Consider the following 18,049-nt stretch of genomic DNA (forward strand, 5'->3'; position numbering starts at 1 on the left):
TGGGGATCTAAATTGCTTAAACTCCTAAGTGGCTCCATTTTACCTCTCAATCTCAATTTTACCAAATTAGACAAACTAGTTCGGTTTATCTCTCGATCTCACCTGACGAACCCGAGACTAATGAATTGGTGTCCTATAAGATTACCTCTCGGCCTCACTTATCTTGATTTACCGTCAATCCAAAGTTTTGAAGTTTATTCAATCGAGTTCAGTTTTTGCAATTTAATCCATGTACCAAAAACTAACTAAGCAACAATAACGTCAACCAACCACCATAGATTTAGCTACTCATTATCATTTCTAAACAAACAATAATCAAATAAACACCCAAAGCATACATTAATTTAAGTGCAAGATATAAGGTTAACAAAACTTAAGGTTTTCTTGAAAAAAAGCTTGAAGGAGATAACAATGGTAGTGAAGATGATGCACATATACACTAAAAATCAGAATTTTATCTAAGAAAATGAAAATGGAACTAAGCTATATTAAAAGCTTGGGATGAAAATGAAAATATAATGTAAAGTTTAAGTTTAAGTTCTTAAACATAAATAACACCTAGCTACAGTAAAACTAACTAACTATCAAACTAACTAAAAATTAGAAAAGTAAACTAAACCCAAAAAATAAAAAATAAAACCCTAAAACTAAGCTAAAGAGATGAAAGAAAACCTAAACTAAAGAGATGAAAGAAAACCTAAACTAAAGCTCTCCTCCTCTTCTCAGCTAAAAGTGGCTTTTAATATCTGATTTCAACCTAAAAGTTTAGATCAAAATGCCCTTAAGCCTTAATTTTGATTGGTATGAGTGTTGGACAAAAACTACCCCTACAGTCATTTTTTCCTCGTTAGACATCGGTATCGCGATACCCAAACTTCGATATTGTGATACCTAGCGGTATCACAATACACAAGGCAATATTGAAATTGGGAGCCTTGGGGGTCTTAGTATCGCGATACCCATCCTTAGTATCATGATATCGTTGGAGTTGGCCTCAATTTTATTCGTTTCAACATTGTTAGAGGTATCACAACTTCCATGCTTCGATATTGTAATACCCCCTTCTAGGTGATGTTTTCGCTCATGTTCGGGCCACCATTGACCCCCTACAACGCTCAATCAATTGTTAGGTTCCCTATGGCACATTTGGTCAATTTGGGTATAAAAAATAGCGTAAAACATTCTAATTCACTTATTAAAGCAAAAAAGCAAAAACTAACTAAAAACACGATAAAAACATTCAAATTACTCGTGATAAGCTCGTCAAGTGTAATAGAGAGCCTAATATTGACGTATCAAATTACGGCAGACCAATATTCTTGCCTTGGCCCCACAAGATCATTGAATTCTATTTTGACCCCTAAATGAAAAAGTGTAACTTCTCGCCCGCATGCTTACATATGACAATTCGACATTATAGAAGTCATCGGATATTCAAGCATTCAATAATGAACTGTCTCTTTCCATCCACTATGCTACGATATATATATGTGTCTAATCTAATTATTAATTAAGATTAACATTATTACAAGTAAGGTAAAACCAACACCTGTCCGACCATTAACTATGAAAATGGTTGAATTATCAATTTTTTCCCTAATCGATTATCATATTACCGCAAGCGAAAGAAATCCATAGTGGTTAACTTTTACCACCTTTACGATTTCATCCCTATGCTAAAATAAATTATCTAATTAATCAAATAAAAAAATAATGATTTCATATAACACTATGATAGACTAGTAGATATTAAATATTAAAATTGATTGAGTCCATTGTCGGTAAATAGGGTTTCGAAACCACCATTTCCGGTACCATTGAAAACGGGTTGTTACATTCTCTATTCACACCGCCTACACCAATTGAAAGCTCTCATGTCCCTTATCTTCTACAGCTCAATTTTTTTAATGAAACAATTTTGAAAGTCACGAATTTGCAAACCAAAATCCAAACAACTTTCTTCTTCAACCTCTATATTGACTGTTAGATCGATTTGGATCTAAGGTATGTTCGTATACTCGTTGATGGGTACCGATCCACTGACTGATTGTCAAATTGTTGCTTGGAACTCACTATCCAGACTTTAAAAAAAACTTAACAGTCCATTGACTTAAAATAAAAACTTTCAAATAGTTTAGTGACTTAAATGAATACTTTCAAATAGTTCAATAACCACTTTGTAACATTTTGAAGTTGAGTAATCAAAACTTAGGCTTTCTAATAGTTTAGTGACCTCGAGTGTAGTTTAGCCTTAATAAAAATATGATCTAGATGGGAGTTTTCTTAAAATCAAGTAAGCAAAAAGTAGTATTAGACATGGCTTTTTTCGGTTAAAATATACCACAGACCTGTATATTCTTAAAAAAAATTGAAATTTAGTCATTGTACTTTTATTTTCAAGAATTTAGTCTCTACTTTTTAGATTTCAAAATTCAAATCCAATTGTTAACACTGTTAAAATTTTTTAGTTAAATTCCTAAAAATAAAAACAGATAAACTAAATTCCAAATTTACAAAGAGGAGAGGCATTTATGTCACCTTTTTTTTTTCTCTGTCCTCCTATTACAAACATTGAGTTAATTTCACCAAAAGCTATTGTAATTTCTAAGATGTCTTATCTTCTAATAAAATAAAATATTGATGTTGTGTGGTAATTGAATTTTGGTATAATTATTTAAAGGTATATGTTTAAGTAATTATTATAATGAGTTGGTTTTAGCAAATTGATTGTAATGGATTACACCCAATTATTAGGAGGGTTTGAGAATGGGAGAAACTAGCGACAATAATTTTCAAATTTATTTCTCAAGGAGGGTGTGTGACTCGATAAGAAGCAAAGGAATGGACCCTTCCCACTTCCCACCTACATAAGCGAGTACCCAAAGTCAATAGACCCTAAACCCTATAAATTTTTAATCTCTCGGCACCCAATCTCACGTTTACCTTTTATCCACAAACCAATAAAACTCCCATCCCAACAACATCTTCACCTGCCCTTTTCTTCTTTCAGGTCCAATTAGCCTTTCGGGTCTGTTCTAAGCCCAAATCCTCTCTCTCTCGTCCTCGTCTCTCGTCTCTCTTTCCTCTTCCTTCCTGCAAAACCTTAGATCTCTCGGCCTTCAACGTCGCTTTCTGGGCTTCAAATCCGATCCCAGATTGCTTCTATTTGGGTTCTTGACCGGTAATCTAACACCACCTTACCCAAATTTTGCTTTTCCTTCCTTTGAATCTAATTTTGTGATTCTCTTCTTCTTTTGGATTATTTTAATGTTTGCTTTCTAATTCAAAGTTTTTTTGTTTGAGTTTAGGGTTTGATTTTTTTAAGGCTCCATGTTTCAGTGTTCTGATGGTTACGTTTGATTAAATTTTACGAACATGAAAAATCGTTGGTCTCTTTGTCCTTAATATTAGTTTATGGAAGTTGGGAGTTGGTTTTAAATGAATCGATGAGCTCCTTCCTTATATTTCTTCATTTCTGCAGTTTTTCCTTGTGTTATATATTGCCTTTCGTTTCTTGTTTCAGGCTTTAGATGGGTCTACCTTCCTGCCCCTTTTAAGATTTTAACAATCAGGGCAGTAGATTCCTCAATTCATATTTAATGGGTTTTTGCTTTGTCTTTGATCTGGGCAAACATTAAACATGATTCTTTTTTGTTTTCGTCTTTTGATCTATGAGTGATGTGCTTGATCTTGGATTCCAGTTTCACTTCATCTGGGCTTTTTCCCTTTTTGTTTATTTGTTTTTTGAAAGAGAAAAAAAAGTTATATTTTTGAAGCCCTAGATCTAGGTTTTTGCCCTTTTCATTGTAAACTCCTTGTTAGATGTTAAAAAGTCAAGCCCATTTAGTTAAAATTCCTATTTTAGCCCTGCTCCCCAAGGTGGGCCTATTTGAGTTTTATTTAAGTTAATTTGTTAGCGTATAATCGTTTTCCCGGATTGACCCACCGGGTGGTGGCCCGGGCCCAATTATTTTTTGACCCGGTCGCCTATCGTCTGTATTGTTATTGAGATTGCTTGCTTTTGTTGCCTATCAAAGCAGCTCTTCTTATTTGTAATTTGCATTTGATGTACGTAGGGTTGCAAGCATGGTTCATGTAATGATAAATTGGTATATAGTTTAAAAACCAGAGCTTAGCTATAAGCTGGTACGTGCAATCTTTTTGAAATGTTTTGGTTTAGAACCGGGAGGTTATCTCAATTGCTCATGCAAGAGTTCGAAGCCTAGCATTTAGGAGTACCGTGTTATACCTACTAAACCTAGAGAATGCAGTGTAATTTATTACCCTTGCAACTATGAGGGCGTATTTATTCTACATCCTTTTCTTTTCTTTATGTGTGTGTGGAGAAGTATTAAAGCCTAACTGTTTGCTGTTTAAATTTGGAAATGAATTGAGGGTCTCTTTTCTTTTCTCTAGAACCTCTTGCCTTAATTATGAAGCATCTCCGAGCAGGGGAGATTTTGTTTATTACGTGTGTGTCGCGTATGTAAAAGCTGATAGAGTGCTTTGGCTATGTTTGCCTTAGATGAGCTACTTGAAGCTGTTGTTCTCTTATATATATATATATCTAAAACTTCTTTTGCTTTCAGCTGCAGGGTTTACTTCCATGACAGAAATTACAGATATGGAAACAATCCCTGGGGAGAGTAACAATCAGCTGGCACTGACCACTCCCGAAGCGCAGCCTATCAAGCGCCGAAAAAAGAAGTCCATGGTTTGGGAGTACTTTACCATTGAAAATGTGAGTGCCGGATGTAGAAGAGCATATTGCAAGCGCTGCAAGCAAAGTTTTGCTTATAGCACTGGTTCTAAGGTAGCAGGTACCAGTCATCTGAAGCGTCACATTGCCAAAGGAACCTGTCGAGCACTCTTACGAGGCCAAGGCCAAGATAACAATCAATTCATCACCCCATATAACCCAAAGATGGGTGGAAGTGAACCTCCTAAGCGACGCTACAGATCTCCTAGCTCACCTTTTATCCCATTTGATCAGGACCGGTGCCGCCATGAAATTGCCAGAATGATTATCATGCATGAGTACCCTCTTCACATAGTTGAACATCCTGGGTTCATAGCTTTTGTTCAAAACCTTCAGCCTCAGTTTGATAAAATGAGTTTCAACACCGTTCAAGGGGATTGTGTTGCAACTTACCTGAGGGAAAAGCAAAGCCTAATGAACTTTATTGAGGGTATTCCTGGACGCTTCTGTCTTACACTGGACATGTGGAGTTCAAATCAAACCCTCGGTTATGTGTTTATAACTGGACACTTCGTTGATAGTGACTGGAAGTTGCACAGACGGGTTTTCAATGTTGTAATGGAACCATATCCGGATTCCCATTCTGCTCTAAGTCATGCCATCGCTGCCTGCCTTTCAGACTGGAGTTTGGAAGGCAAGTTATTTTCCCTCACCTTCAATCATCCGCTAAGTGAAGCTGGGCTGGAAAATCTTAGACCTTTACTGTGCGTTAAAAATCCCCTTATTCTTAATGGTCAGCTGTTAATTAGAAATTGTATAGCTCGTACTATGAGCAGCATGGCAAAGGATGTGCTTGGAGCAGGGCAAGAGATCATCAAGAAAATCCGTGATAGTGTAAAGTATGTGAAGATGTCAGAATCCCATGATGACAAGTTCATTCAAGTTAAAAACCAGCTTCAAGTGCCCAGTGAAAAGAGCCTGTTTCTTGACAATCAAACTCAGTGGAACACAACATACCAAATGCTTGCAGCTGCTTCTGAATTGAAGGAAGTGTTTGATTGCTTGGATACTTACGATCCAGATTATAAGCTAGCCCCATCAATGGAAGACTGGAAGTTGGCTGAGACTTTATGCAGTTTCTTGAAACCTCTCTTCGATGCAGCCAGCATCCTTACAACTACAACTCTCCCTACCGTAATTACATTCTTTTATGAAGTGTGGAAAATACATGTGGACTTGGGTCGTTCCATCACTAGTGAGGATCCTTTCATCAGCAACCTTGCAAAATCAATGCAAGAAAAGATTGACAAGTACTGGAAGGACTGTAGCCTGGTTTTGGCAATGGCAGTGGTCATGGATCCTCGTTTCAAAATGAAACTTGTCGAGTTCAGTTTCACAAAAATATATGGCGAAGATGCTCCCACATACATCAAAACTGTTGACGATGGAATTCATGAGCTCTTTCTTGAATACGTGGCACTCCCATTGCCTTTGACGCCAACTTATGTGGAAGAAGTGAATGGTGCAAACAATGGAAAGACCAACGAATCTCATCAAGGTAATCTTCTTTCGGACCATGGGCTTGCAGATTTTGATGTCTACATTATGGAGACTAATAGCCAGCAGATGAAGTCTGAGCTGGATCAGTACTTGGAAGAGTCCCTGTTACCTCGTGTCCAAGAGTTTGATGTGTTGGGTTGGTGGAAGCTGAACAAGATGAAGTATCCTACTCTTTCCAAGATGGCTCGCGACATTTTGTCGATTCCGGTGTCTGCTGCTGCCACCGAATCAATCTTTGATATCACAGACAAGCAACTAGATGAATATCGTAGCTCTTTGCGACCGGAGACAGTGGAAGCTCTAATCTGTGCCAAGGACTGGCTACATTATGGATCTTCTGATGTTTCGAATGCGCTTGTTAAAATGGAATTTTAGATGTAGATGATATTCCAGAGTATCATGTTTATTGACATATTTCACTGTAGGCCTCTATTTGTACAACTAGAAAGATTTGTATGGATGCTTGGAGTATTTTTCTTATTACGTGTTTCTTTGAAGGCTTTACGTGGCAAGGGAAAGGTCCCAACACCATTGTGTTGCACGTGGCTTGTGCTAATTGACAGTCTCTGAAGGCTGCTCTCTAAACCCTCTCAGCATATTGAACCAAGATGCTTCATCTGACATCCCCTCCCACGATGCTCACTATCTATTAGCAAATCAATAACCAAGTTTTATCCCACGGTTTCAATTCAACAACGATCTCCAACTACATTTAAAAATCCATGTAGTGTTCGTTGGTAAATAAGCAACAACAATGTGCAATAAAGCCGACTGGGAAAGATATGGCGTGAAAGACAGCCATCTACAACTGCTACTTCCATCATCTCTATTGATATAATTTGTTATGCCCCTCCGCCGAGAACATGTGTCGAGCCTAAAATGAATTGTTAACTTTGCATTGATTTCATGAGTACAATCATCCGGTCCACTTCAAATAGAACCCACCACCTGTGTTTAAGGGAGAACGTTTATCCTAATGTAAACACACTTTCAAGACAATAAGGAATCTATTTAAGCTTAATTGTTGGAAAAAATCAGTTCGAAAATTATTTTCTTGTACAGAAAAAGAATAAAATTTTGAAAATCGAGTCAGCTTGTGATATTTATAGCAATAAATTTTCCCGAATAATACCTGTGGTTTGAGCAAGACGGATCCTAGACGTTCCTGACTTTCAACAGAACGACCTTTTCCGCTATTCTTGTACCATGAACTGTTTCGAGTGTGGACTCGAACAATTACGAATCAAACAAAAAATTAGAAATAATTTTCTTACTTTTAGTATGAAAATAAATCTCTCTTATAGAAACTAACATAATTGTTATTCCCAAAAATAATATTTATATTTAGAAATAAATTCTGATTTATTTTCGAGCAGAATAACAATATATCAAAGTTGTGTATTGTAGCCCTATTGTGCCATCTATTTATAGGGAGTAGTAATGAAACCCTAGTTGAATTAGTTACAAACAATATTTATTTAATATAAAAACAATTCCCTAGTTGAATTAGGAGAGAGAGGGGTGGCTAACCCTTGTTATTTTACTATGGTTGTCGCCCCTCATACTTGTTATGAGGGCGTTTTGGGTCTCTCCTGTATTGGGTCCAATTATATGTGTTTCTTGAACTTTTAACTCGGTATTTTACAATTCAATCCAACTCAATACATGTTTTAATTTAAATAAATTAAATTTTCAATTAAATAACTTTCTTAACCCAATTCTAATTCCGTTAAAATCATGACAACTCTACCATAAAAGAATCTATGTGAAAATATATTTAATTTCTACATTCAACGGATTCACAATGACCAATTAATCTAATTTCATTTTTGAACTTCAATTAATTAAATAATAATTCGAAAAACTTAATTTAATTCTTAGGTTATTTCCATACTTAGTGAGAAGCCACATTCATTTCCGAACGTAACTCATTTCTCTAACTTTATCATTTCTATCAATTTGTACTCATTTGATTCAACATTCAATTCATTTTTGGTTTAAACAAGTTAGCAGAGGGTCTTATTGGACATATATGATTAAGACTCAAATAATTTATAATTAAGTTCTAACTTTTCAACTATTAATTATAAACTCATTTGGTCACGAAGTCATTCCACTATAGTAGCGTGATTGAGGTCTCCCTTATAACATACAATTACAAAAGCTACTCGATCAGTACTCGTCCAATGACCGAGTCATAAGTGTATTACCTTCATAGGATATCCTTAATCTCTTTGGGATAAACATGTTCTCCCAATATGATCCTATTTTATCTCATGGTAACCATTACATCTTTCTTTATGAAAAGTCAATTACTATCAAATAGTAATGATCGCCTCCGGACATACTAACGTCCAGAGTGTGAATACTACAGTAAAAGATATATGAATGAGAGGGTATCCGCAAGTGTATGAGTCTAGTTGTAATATAGTTACAACAGAGTAGCTGACCACTCCGAGGACCGTACCCAAGGGAGGCTAGTGCTAGATCAATTTTAACCTAAACACCAAAAGATCTAATTAGTACTCAAAATAAGTTATATTACACAAGTATAAATAAAAGGAGTTTTTAGGATTTTTATAATAGAAATATAATAAAGAAAAAAATATCAAGAGATTGAAAAGTATAATTAATCAAATCTGGTTATGGGTGATTAACTCGCTTTTGTAATTTTCATCAACTGCCGCTTCGGGTTCCTCTTCAATCAACTAGTCGATATCCTAGTGGGATCTTTCGATACGTCCACTAGAATAACCAGTCAGTAATGACTACTTATCTTCCAACCTCACAGTCTAGACAGGCTTAGGGTGAAGGTGTTCACGAATAAGCCATACCAATTTTAGGTTAATTCCCATCTTGATAACTTCCCAGGTTCATCAAGCCTAGGGTTTATAGATCATACCTTCACTCGCTAATCCTTCATAAAGGGATTAGTTCCTCATGGTGTTCAGAAACACTATAGAATTGATATAAAAAGTGAACATGGTGAATGAATCGAAAGTATAGAGTTTAAGAAAAAACTTGATTTGTATTTAGAATGAAAGCAAATCCACAAAGTTTGATTGTATCCACAAATCAGATCTCCCGAAACAAAAGAAAGAACATACTGAAAATAAATTTAAAACCTAAGAAAAGAGAAAAGCTAAACTGGAATTAAAAGAGAAATTCTAAGCTAAGTAATTGGTATCTTTACTGTGTGACAAATAAGCCTATTTATAGATTTCAGGTGGTTGTTGTCCTTAACCCTAGGTTAGCTAACATTCCCGAGCTTTAAGTTTGATTGTGTAGACCAAAATTCCCTCTGGCTCGTGTTAATTTTCATCTAGAGTCAATGTCGCGACGTAGAAGTTAGTATACTTCTATTCAGTATGTCTTCAGGGGTATGTTGAGACACACTTAAGTTGTGTTGCAACGTCGAAGGTAGTTTCATGATTTCTCTATTCTACTTTTTATGCTGTGACATTGATCCTTTCGTGTTGCGACATAGTGACCAGTATCTATTTAGTACGCCTTCCAGTGGTCTCCTGCACACTTGCAAAGTTCATTAACTCACCCTTAGGCCTCATTCGGTCCTTAAGGTCAATAAAAAACTCAATTTGCACATTTTATTGGCTTTAAGAAAACTTACTAAAACATAGTTAAAACCTAATGATAATGCTTGTTTTCAAGATTCTAAAGTGCGAAAGTTAGTTTAGTTATCTACACCGAATTACGATAGATCAAGTAATTAAGTCATTCATTACAAAGAAAATGACTCGTGACCATATTTACTTTTCCTCTATAACGTAATACCTGCGAGAGGATATCATTTACCATGTCTTGGACTATGAATTCTATTATTGTAACACTCATATTTCTAATAACCAAAAATTAGGAACGAATAAGGGACTATATTGAAAGAAACTAGAAGTTGGCGGCTATATTGAAAGGTAAGGGAAAGCTGAAAACTGAATCGGATATGGTTGAGATCTAATTCTGGTTCAGTTAGAATGGAACCAATCGATTCCTTAGTAGGAGGCGTAATAATTAGTGATGCACGAATTTCATGAGGTTGGAAAAAGTGAGAGAAGGGTTATAAATAGCTGGGAGATGACTCTCAAGGATGATTTTCTTCCTAACCTTGACCAATTTATAATAGCTCGTTTTTAGTGAAGTCGAAACAGTGGTTTCAGGACCACAAATCTGATAAGTAAATATTTATTCTATTATTATTTTAATGTCTATGGTATGTTAGTAGGGTAGCATAAAAATTTTGTTAAGAATTTTTGACATTTTCATGCTTAATTAAGTGAAAAGGACTAAATCGTAAAAGGTACAAAAGTGGAGTTCTACTAGCTAAAATTATCTATTGGCTATGGAATTTAATTATGAGTGGACTTAAATGGTAATTAGACCATTTATAATATTAGTGGACTTTTATGGACACAAAGTAAGTGATTTTGAAGTTAAAAACAAAAGGTTAAAAAAGATAATTAAATAAATAAATCATAATTAAACGAAGTAAAAATACTTAGTATCATCCTCAACCCTTATTTCTTCCACCAAAATTAAAAATAGAAAACAACATGGGAGCATTCTAGGTTCGGCCAAGCTTGATTCTACTTGCATGGTATGCAATTTTGTCTCGTTTTTAATGATTTTTATGTTTTTGAAATCGCTGTAGCTTAATCTAGCTAGCCCGAGTATTAATTTCCAAAACTTTTAAAAGTTTAGGGTCTTACCATGAATTTTCTTGCATGGTATGCAATTTTTGAAGTGTAATGAAGGATTATGAGTCCTTGTTAATAAATAAACAAGTTTTGTAAAGTGATTTTTGATGAAAATGTCATTTAAGGTCTTATTTGTAAAAATAGTAAAAGTACATGGTGAAATTGTGAAATGTTGAATTTTATGGATTGATAAAAGTTTTTAGTGAATTCGGGTAGCACATAATCTGGATGAAATTGCTTAAATCTCATTTTACGAGCTTAAGGACTAATTTGTAAATAAGTTAAAATATTAGGGGTAAAGGTGTAATTTTACAAAATATGAATTTTGGACTAAATTGAATAGAATGAGAATTAAATGGATTGAATTTTTATATTTATATCTAGATAGACCTCGTACGGAGTTAGATTGGGGAAAAGCGAAAGCCTCGGATTGTTAATCCCGTTTCTACGTCTTTGTTATCGAGGTAAGTTCGTATAATTATATATCGTTTTAATGCTATATATTGATATATATGTTAATATGTTAATTTATATGTAACTGAATGATGTAAGTCCAACGATGTCATGACGATTATCGAGCACCATTTGAACCTTAGGAATTTGTAGGATACAAATGACATGTCATTAGGGTATTCATGTTTAGGGTGCTGGTTTTGAATATCCTACTAATGGCTGAGATCCTGCATTTGTTGCGGATAATCCACAGTGTAACAGCCCAATTTTTAGTAGTGTCAGAATAGTGATTTGAGATCACTAAAATTGATGAAAAAGTTAGAAAAATTTATTAATTAATAATTATAAGTTAAGTGTGATTTTAGAAATATTTTTAAATCAGTGAATTTTGTGATTTAAAAGAAATTATTAGGTAAATTGGGTCGAAAACGAGATATCGAGACCTCGATATTATAAACTGAGCCGTAAATATTTATAAAAATATTTACGGAGTGTCAACAGGATAATATTAAAGTTTCGTTAAGAAATTTTAACGCTTTGATAGTTAATTATGAAAAAGGACTAAATTGAAGTAAGGATAAAAGTTTAATTATAGATTAAAGAAAAGTTAAAGGACCAAATAGGCAATTATGCCTTTTTCTAAAGTTGAGGCGGCATAACAAAAGAAAAATCTAAGATATTTTTAATTTAAAATATATATTATATTATACATGCGTAAGTAATAATTATGTTTTTATATTATATTATTATTAATATATTATATTATATTATTATATTATTATATTATTATATTATTATATATATGACAAAGAAAGAAAGAAAAGAAACAGAGAGCAAAACAAAACAGAGAAGGGAGAAAGAAAGAAACAGAGAGCAAAACGAAACAGAGAAGGAAGGAAGGAAAGAAAGAAAGAAAAGAAAAGAAAAAGGGAAATTTGGGGTTTTAAGGTTCAAAGTAATTTGATCAAGAAGTACGAAACTCGAGGTTAGACAAAGGGAAGAATAAAGTTGAAGACTAAGTTGGTGAATTAGGCTATAATTGGTACCGAGCATGAAATGATAGAGAATTAAAATTTAAAAGTCCCGTTGATACATAAGGATGGTACTGGATACGAATGTCATGACATTTGGGTAAAGAGATCCCCTGTAAGACCATGTCTGGGACATGGCATTGGCATCCTTAAGATCATGAGAGGTCCCCTGTAAGACCATGTCTGGGACATGGCATGGGCACCGAGACGAGAGGTCCCATGTAAGACCATGTCTGGGACATGGCGTTGGCACCGAGATGAGAGGTCCCCTATAAGACCATGTCTGGGACATGGCATGGGCACCATCACGAGAACATCCCATGTAAGACCATGTCTGGGACATGGCTTTGGCATGTTATTATTAGAAGAGACCCGAGTATCCTTATTATTCCAATGTAGTTCAACGGGCTTGTAAACGAATCATGTTCATGAAAGTTCAGTTTAAAGCATAAATGGCAAGCTCAGGTAAGTTGTAAGACTTAAGAACTTATTATACTATCAATTGATGTTCAACGATGCAGCAATGATTGAGTAAGTTATGCACACAAATATTCTAAGTAAACAAGTAAGAGAACTAGTATGAGATTAACTAAAGAGTAAACTAGAGATATAGACATTGAGTTTAATTATTTAAGTTAAATATTGTTATTTATTTGCTAGTAAACTTACTAAGCTTTATGCTTACTTCTTTTATTTCTCTTTCTCTTATAGTATTGCAAAGCTACTTCAAGGATCCTAAAGAAGTCGGAGATCGTCCACACTATCAACTACAACTGCTCGGTATTTTATATCGAAACACGTTTAAGTTATGGCATGTATAGGGATTTAGTTATTTTGTATGTTTGTAGTGATGGTTTTGCTAATGAGTGATGTGTAAGTATTTGATGATGTATGGTTATTAAAATGATTAAGGATGAAGGTGTTTGTTGTTATGAAAGATTAGGTGATAAATTATGCATGGAAATCATGAAAGGATAAAATTTTGCAAAGAAACAGAATTCAGCAGCACAGTGACGTGAATTTGAAAAATCACCCAAGATAGTATAAAATGAATTAGAGGGTGAATGATATATGGAATTAAAGCTTGTTGAGTCTATTTTCATGGAAAAATAACGGTGTAGAAAAAAAGAAATTTATATTTTAAGATATGTGAATTTTAGTAAGATAGGGTCAGAACTGTTTTTGGAGTCCCCTGTTCTGAGTTTAGAAAATAATTACAAATTGTACAAAAATGGTTATGAGTTAAAATTTACATGCTTAGATTCCTTAATGAGTCTATTTTCTATAGAAACAAGTAAGAACTTCATATGAAAATCCTATAGTGAGAAAACTTATTTTAGTGACTAGAGGTCAGGGCAGTCTGGTGGTGACACAGGGGAGACTTTAACTAATAAACTGTACTAATTTGCTGAACCAAAAATTCTAAAAATTTTATGGTGAGTATATATATGAGTCTAGTTTCAGGGAAAATTTACGGATTAAATTTCGAGTTCTGTAGCTCAAGTTATAATTAATTTAGTAACTGCTGCACGATTAGACAGATTTGCTGCGAATAATGAAATAAATTTTCAAACCTAGTTTTTATGCTCCGAATTGGTAAGATAAGCTAAGTAATGCCTCGTGCTCGACTCCGGAAACGATCTCGGGTAAGGGGTGTTACATTTTATTTGTATCAAAGCAGGTTTAGTCGGTTCTCGGAAATACTCAGTAAGAATAAGAGTCTACCTATACATGCCATACTTATATATTTTGATAGTGTGACGACTCCTGACGATTTTAAAATGTTTTCTTTTATAGTTATGGATCCTGAACGAGCTAGTACAGATGAAGTAGAGAGTAATGCACCTATTCCCGCAGAAGGGACGGTGCCATCAGATGTTATATCAGTCCCATATTTCCTAAGTGTTCTGTTTCGTCTACTGGGCCTCTGCTAAAAAAAAATGTTACAAGATAAAAGATTATCTTTGATTCAATGATGAATGATTATAAAGGAAAAATAAGTTACAAAGCTGTGAATAAAGAAGTATGTATTTGTAATAAAATAATTTAAAGTTGTGAATAAGTAAATGTTATTTAGTTCTGTATGGAGATTTAAATAGTAATCCTTATAGATAAGGATGAAAATATACATTTATACACTTAAAAGAGTAACCTTGATAAATGAGAATGTTTTACTAATAGACAAAAATGTCTCCAATTGATCTAGTTCCGACAGTGATGAAAGTGATATTTGAGTATTGATAGAGAAAGGGGAGTTGCCTATATGAGTAAAGATTTATAAGGTATGAAATGAATGTTTGTAATGAATATATTGACGATAAAAGTCATGTTATGTTATATATATATAAGTATATATAAGAGTCAAATTTGAGGCTTTACGACCTTCACCCCTCACCTGAACAATGGAATTTACAAGAATTGTATTCATTAAGTTTACAAGTGTGAATTGAAGAGTTCAATAATGAAGGAATAATAATCAGTCAGAATTGTGATGGGATAGCAAGTAAAGAGAGAGTTCTAGAAAGGATATTAGATTTTTTTTAAATGATTATTGGGATTTGCAATGTCGCTATTAAGGAAGAAGCTATTCACGAGTAACCGACTTACTCAGGTATAAAATTTAAAGAGCAGGTTAATCGGAATTTCTTCTGAATTGATTTCTTTAATGATTGAGATAATGTGAGATTATTGATGACTTTAGTAATCAGTGGGATTGTGTTGAAAATTGCAAACATATCTGAATGCAGTTGTTATAGTCGAGTATTTTACAATGATCTCTTCTGGGATATTCTTTGGATTTTCTCTGGGATATTCTTTTGGATTTTCTCTGGGATATCATCGATCTCTTTATCATTCAATGTGGTTTTTCTTCTCGGAAATTTAGTATAGCTTCACATCTTGGATTTTATTATCTCGGTTTCTTATTATTCTTATGGTCTAATCTTATCTATTAACCATGGTTTATCCGTACAAGATATTTATTGGCCGGAGGTAATTATATTTATTACTGTTATAATCTTGGTTTGATCATGGGAACTCGGTGATATGGATCTCAGATTTTAGAAGTTGTATTACTGCACTGGTTGTTATTGGGACTACTTCGGTTTTCTTCATCTATTTTGGAGTGCACTATTGATGTTGAGGTATTGTTCTATCTATATAGTTGGAACGTCGGTCCTAGTATAGCTCTATAGTTTTTAATCTATTTGATGGTTGTGGCTTCGTATAGTTCAAAGCTTCGATGTTAATGATTGAAATAGTTTTATTATATATATAATTCCTTTCTAGTTTTCGTGAAAGGGTTGACATCGGCAAAGTATAGATGGAGGAGATTGAGCTCAAACTTGTATTTTGGTTTTCATTTCTCAGGTAATTCTGAATTATGTCAACAAGTCAATAATGGAATGTCAAAATTCGTTTGAGTTAAATGCTATTAGTGGAAATTTTCGATTGGTGTTCCGAGAGGATTATGATATATGGTATATCTGGATTGTTTTGACAACAGAAGAATGGATTATTCTGAAATGTTATTATCTGATAGATAAATCGACTCAGTTGTTTTAATCAGAGTGGGTTATTCATTGAAAAGTTAATTGAGTTATAATCAGTGATGGAATCAGTACATCTTGGGTCTCCACAATGGGTTTAAATTATCTGTTTTCTCTCGCTGGATGGGTTTCCAAGGTCTCGTTCAAAGTATTAAATAGATAATTCGAGTTTCTCAGTTATGTTTCGACAGACAATTATGGAAATTTCTTAGTAGTCATACTACTAGTGAAAAAGTGATGGCAAGAGAACATCAGAATTACTCAGTTAAGTCAGGCATAGTATCAAGTTAAAATGAGTTCTGATATGATTTCGAAGTGATATGAGTTATGATTAATTTTTATGGACTTCGATTGAAAGGGTGGAAGAAAGATTTGACTTAATAGCCTGTATCAGGTGAGAAATTTCGAGGACGAAATTTTTTTTAGGGGGGAAGAGTTGTAACAGCCCAATTTTAGTAGTGTCAGAATAGTGATTTGAGATCACTAAAATTGATGAAAAAGTTAGAAAATTTATTAATTAATAATTATAAGTTAGTGTGATTTAGAAATATTTTTAAATCAGTGAATTTTGTGATTTAAAGAAATTATTAGGTAAATTGGGTCGAAAACGAGATATCGAGACCTCGATATTATAAACTGGGCCGTAAATATTTATAAAAATATTTACGGAGTGTCAACAGGATAATATTAAAGTTTCGTTAAGAAATTTAACGGCTTTGATAGTAATTATGAAAAAGGACTAAATTGAAGTAAGGATAAAAGTTTAATTATAGATTAAAGAAAAGTTAAAGGACCAAATAGGCAATTATGCCTTTTTTCTAAAGTTGAGGCGGCATAACAAAAGAAAAATCTAAGATATTTTTAATTTAAAATATATATTATATTATACATGCGTAAGTATATAGTTTTATATTATTATTATTAATATATTATTTATTTTTATATTATATATTATATATATGACAAGAAAGAAAGAAAGAAACAGAGAGCAAACAAAACAGAGAAGGGAGAAAGAAGAAACAGAGAGAAAAACGAAACAGAGAAGGAAGGAAGGAAAGAAAAAAGAAAAGAAAAGAAAAAGGAAATTTGGGTTTTAAGGTTCAAAGTAATTTGATCAGAAGTACGAAACTCGAGGTTAGACAAAGGGAAGAATAAAGTGAAGACTAAGTTGGTGAATTTGGCTATAATTGGTACCGAGCATGAATGATAGAGAATTAAAATTTAAAAGTCCGTTGATACATAAGGAGGTACTGGATAGAATGTCATGACATTTGGGTAAAGAGATCCCCTGTAAGACCATGTCTGGGACATGGCTATTGTGCGGCCTTAGATCAGAAGAGGTCCCTGGTTTAAGACCATGAGGTGACATGGCATGGGCACCATCACGAGAACATCCCATGTAAGACCATGTCTGGGACATGGCTTTGGCATGTTATTATCAGAAGAGACCCGAGTATCCTTATTATTCCAATGTAGTTCAACGGCTTGTAAACGAATCATGTTCATGAAAGTTCAGTTTAAAGCATAAATGGCAAGCTCAGGTAAGTTGTAAGACTTAAGAACTTATTATACTATCAATTGATGTTCAACGATGCAGCAAGGATTGAGTAAGTTATGCACACAAATATTCTAAGTAAACAAGTAAGAGAACTAGTATGAGATTAACTAAAGAGTAAACTAGAGATATAGACATTGAGTTTAATTATTTAAGTTAAATATTGTTATTTATTTGCTAGTAAACTTACTAAGCTTTATGCTTACTTCTTTATTTCTCTTTCTCTTATAGTATTGCAAAGCTACTTCAAGGATCCTAAAGAAGTCGGAGATCGTCCACACTATCAACTACAACTGCTCGGTATTTTATATCGAAACACGTTTAAGTTATGGCATGTATAGGGATTTAGTTATTTTGTATGTTTGTAGTGATGATTTTGCTAATGAGTGATGTGTAAGTATTTGATGATGTATGGTTATTAAACTGATTAAGGATGAAGGTGTTTGTTGTTATGAAAGATTAGGTGATAAATTATGCATGGAAATCATGAAAGG

The 18,049-nt window shown here is 33.8% G+C and overlaps 1 protein-coding gene across 2 annotated transcripts; it reads left to right on the forward strand.

Annotated features, from left to right (window-relative positions):
• Positions 1 to 2,830: 2,830 nt before the first annotated feature.
• LOC107901323 (zinc finger BED domain-containing protein DAYSLEEPER) lies at positions 2,831 to 6,771 on the forward strand. Of its 2 annotated transcripts, none has more exons than XM_016827272.2 (2): positions 2,831 to 3,181; positions 4,590 to 6,771. In XM_016827272.2, exon 2 carries the CDS (start codon positions 4,607 to 4,609, stop codon positions 6,632 to 6,634), a length of 2,028 nt encoding a protein of 675 aa, XP_016682761.2. In that variant the 5' UTR covers positions 2,831 to 3,181; positions 4,590 to 4,606; the 3' UTR covers positions 6,635 to 6,771. The 2 variants fall into 2 exon arrangements, with proteins under 2 accessions (XP_016682761.2, XP_040951161.1); XM_041095227.1 differs by lacking the exon at positions 2,831 to 3,181 and adding an exon at positions 3,207 to 4,146.
• Positions 6,772 to 18,049: the final 11,278 nt, after the last annotated feature.

The sequence above is a fragment of the Gossypium hirsutum genome, chromosome D06 (genome assembly GCF_007990345.1).
Source record: "Gossypium hirsutum isolate 1008001.06 chromosome D06, Gossypium_hirsutum_v2.1, whole genome shotgun sequence".
Classification (NCBI taxonomy): domain Eukaryota; kingdom Viridiplantae; phylum Streptophyta; class Magnoliopsida; order Malvales; family Malvaceae; genus Gossypium; species Gossypium hirsutum.